This window comes from Etheostoma spectabile, chromosome 7 (genome assembly GCF_008692095.1).
Source record: "Etheostoma spectabile isolate EspeVRDwgs_2016 chromosome 7, UIUC_Espe_1.0, whole genome shotgun sequence".
Lineage (NCBI taxonomy): Eukaryota > Metazoa > Chordata > Actinopteri > Perciformes > Percidae > Etheostoma > Etheostoma spectabile.
The window spans coordinates 8,335,331-8,338,564 of record NC_045739.1 but is presented as its reverse complement, the minus strand read 5'-3'; the positions used below and the strand labels follow the sequence as shown (position 1 = coordinate 8,338,564).

At 36.7% G+C, this 3,234-nt stretch overlaps 1 protein-coding gene across 3 annotated transcripts in view; it reads left to right on the top strand.

Moving 5' to 3' along the window:
- Positions 1-3,234, top strand: part of cacna2d3a (calcium channel, voltage-dependent, alpha 2/delta subunit 3a) — a 151,105-nt gene that overhangs the window by 140,070 nt on the left and 7,801 nt on the right. For all 3 annotated transcript variants that reach the window (XM_032521692.1, XM_032521691.1, XM_032521690.1), the window contains 3 exons: positions 781-856; positions 979-1,031; positions 1,962-2,017. In XM_032521692.1, coding sequence (XP_032377583.1) covers positions 781-856; positions 979-1,031; positions 1,962-2,017 — 185 coding nt within the window. The remainder of the gene's footprint in view (positions 1-780; positions 857-978; positions 1,032-1,961; positions 2,018-3,234) is intronic.

The window sequence follows — 3,234 nt, the reverse complement described above, 5'->3', positions numbered from 1 at the left end:
CACACACACACACACACACACACTCATGCACACACACACACGCACGCACACACACAATTCAACATATCAATTCAAAGTTATTTCATTAGTCAAAGTTTGCTGGTAACACCATGTGGCCTGGCTTAGCGCTGATTGGTTCCTGGCGGTGTGTTGGAGCTGTGTGTCACCGGTACTGTGACTGAGGTTTAAATATCGCCCAAGGCTGCGGATAGACCGTTCCCACTCAGACATCACACACATGCACATGTCAAGTATATAGGAACTTGTCCACGGGCTATGAGAAAGAGACGTCCAGTGTGTTTGTGTGTGTTACAAACCCATTCAATAACCCCACCCAGACAGACCCAGACCTCACACCCTTAGGGTCTACTAAGCCCTTAAATCTTCTGATATCCCCCTCAATATCCCCAAATCATCTACTACACACACACACACACACGCACCTTCCTACATTACTTTGAGGAACCTCTCAGGAAGCCCTCGGCTTTCAGTTACTTTCCTTTTCGCATTCTTGCCACATCCATCCAATATATTATCCGTAGGTAAAGCAGACGTGGGATACTTCCTTCCTGCTCCCACACAGCAGTCCAAAGGGCCCCTCAGGCATAGAATATTAGAGATAATGTGTGAATCAAGACATATATCACCTTATGTGGGCTATATATTGTCCTGACAAGTTATGTGCTATACGTAACATGTCAAACATTCTATCTATCTTTAGCTCTCTTTATCTCTATTTCTGATGTATCTGTCCTCTCTTTTTTATTTCTATTTACTCAGGGTCACTTTGTATGACTACCAGGCTCTATGTTGGGTTTTTTCAGAGAGCAGTGACAGTGGACACACACTGTTGGATGTGAGTACTGCATTTTTTCTTTCTGTTCAACCTTGTTGTTTGTGCTCCGTGCAATGCAGAATTGGGACAACGTCTTATGTGTTTTTAGTGTCTGATCAATATTCTCTCTTTTTTTTCTTCAGCCTTACTTTGCTTTCTTCTCCGCTGTGAAGTGGATCCTGACTGAGCTTGTCATGTAAGACTTCTGTGTATGTGAGAGTCTGTAATAGCATACGTTCGCTGCATACATGTGCTTTAGTGGCCTCTCCTGTCAGTGTGTGTATGTGGCTATATATAAACTGTATATTTGTTTACATGTGCCTCCGCATGCACATTGACGCGATTGTCTGTGATCATGAACGGTAATAGCTACCTGATGTTCCCTGTAGCGTGGGTATTCCTGTGATGCCATCTTGTGTTTTTGTGGAGTCTTTCTGGGTGGTCTGCTGTCACCACAGTGCATCATGGGAGGATTGAGTTGTCAGTCCTAATTTTACATAATGTCACAGTGCATACATTTTTTTTGTCTTTGAAATATTAGTGATCTTTTGATTTCATTTTAAAAGTATATATTCCTTGCGCTTTATAAATTTAAAATATAATTATACATATGAGTAAACTCATCTGTGTAAGGTCAGAACTGAAGGGAGAAAATATAACCAAATCTTCTGAATATTAAATTGACTAATAATGAGATAAATAAAAGATAACCGGTGTTACAAGCTTTGGACAAGTCAAGACTGAAGTTCAGAGATAATTTAATGCTTTACCCACATGAAAAAAGTCAGATTTGGCTATATCAACAGTAAACAATTAACTCATTTCATGAAAAAGGGTTTTATGGTTAAATAGACAGAACAACTTTGAGGCATATAAGAGGCATTTAAACACAAGGGAATTGCAATAGGATAACTAGGAGTGAGAGAAAGATTTATATATGGGCCATAAATGCTTTTAAAGTTTTTCTGTGAAAATAAACAATTTCTCTCAACTGTAGTTCTTGAAATACTTTTAATGTTTGGTGAGAAATGGTTGGAATGCAGTAGAGATTGTATTACAGGATACAGTATGTATTATATAAGCGTGTGTTGGAGTGGATTGTTACCGTGGATGTCTCCGTATTTAGATTCCTGGTGGAGTTTAACTTGTGCAGCTGGTGGTACTCTGACCTCACAGCGAAAGGTAAGAGCGCACTCTTTGGTGATCTGCTTGTCCGCTATTTCTGTGTGTCTGAAGAAAACTCACACATGCACACACTCATGTAAAAGTTTTTAGCTTATACTGAAATTGTAATAACAGTTTATATATGACAACATTATCTACATACATGACATTCCAAAGGCTTCATGGATGCACACAGCACTGTAAAAGCTGCTCAAATGGCCATCATAATTTATTTTGAATGTCTGTTAAAGTTGAAAATAGCCACAATGGTCATATTAGATGTAAATAAAGTGGTAAATAATTTGGATCCTCAAATAATGATCTCTAATCAGATATCATGATACAGCTAGAGACAGCTAGGGAAAGAATAATGTTTAATATTCTCACTTTACATTTGTTTAATTTGTACACAGCTTGATTTTATTATTCTGATTTACACCAATATACAGGCTTTTTAATTTTTATTTTTTACAAATATAGTTTTTTTACATCTAAAAAAGATTTTCGCTGTAACCAAGATTGTTGATAGTAGCACCCATGAATTTCGTGTCATATGGGTCTGTGTATTTTTATTCCTATGATATTAAATTTTCAACGTTAAGAAAAATAAATTTTAAAAAGGTTAAAAAATTAAAAATATTTGTTTCCATTTCCATAAAGATCAAAATATAGATATTATCCTTTGTAAAAACTATTTTCCGGGAAACTGGATTTTCTTCTCCTTCCAATTTATGTCACTTTTAAAGCTTTGTCAACACAGACAGGATTTTATGGATCTCATAGTTCCAGTTTAAAAAATAAAGTGTTTTTTATTGTTATCCATAGTTTTTTAAGTTAACTTTTCTCTCTTGAAACGGAAAGGAAAATAAGTAATTTTGCATTTGCCCATAAAAACATGAACGTCTTTTAGTATGGGAATCAAAATGCTGTTTCTTTTTACTATGTTTTATTTGTATTTCTAAAAGAATAATCCAAAGATAAAAACCTACACTGATGCATACACTTTTGATTATTCTTAAGATCACATGGAGCAAAGTTCATTACGGACAGAATAAACAACCAGCGTCCTCATCACTGACCTTCAGTCGTCATCTTCACCATCTCCCCTCCATTTTCTCTCGGCCTGAGTCATTATGACCACTGGAAAAACAGAGTAAAGAGGCACAATCCAAAACCCAAAAGTAGAAATGAATGGCCAAGCATGAGATTGCCTCAAGTGACCTGTGTGTGTGTGT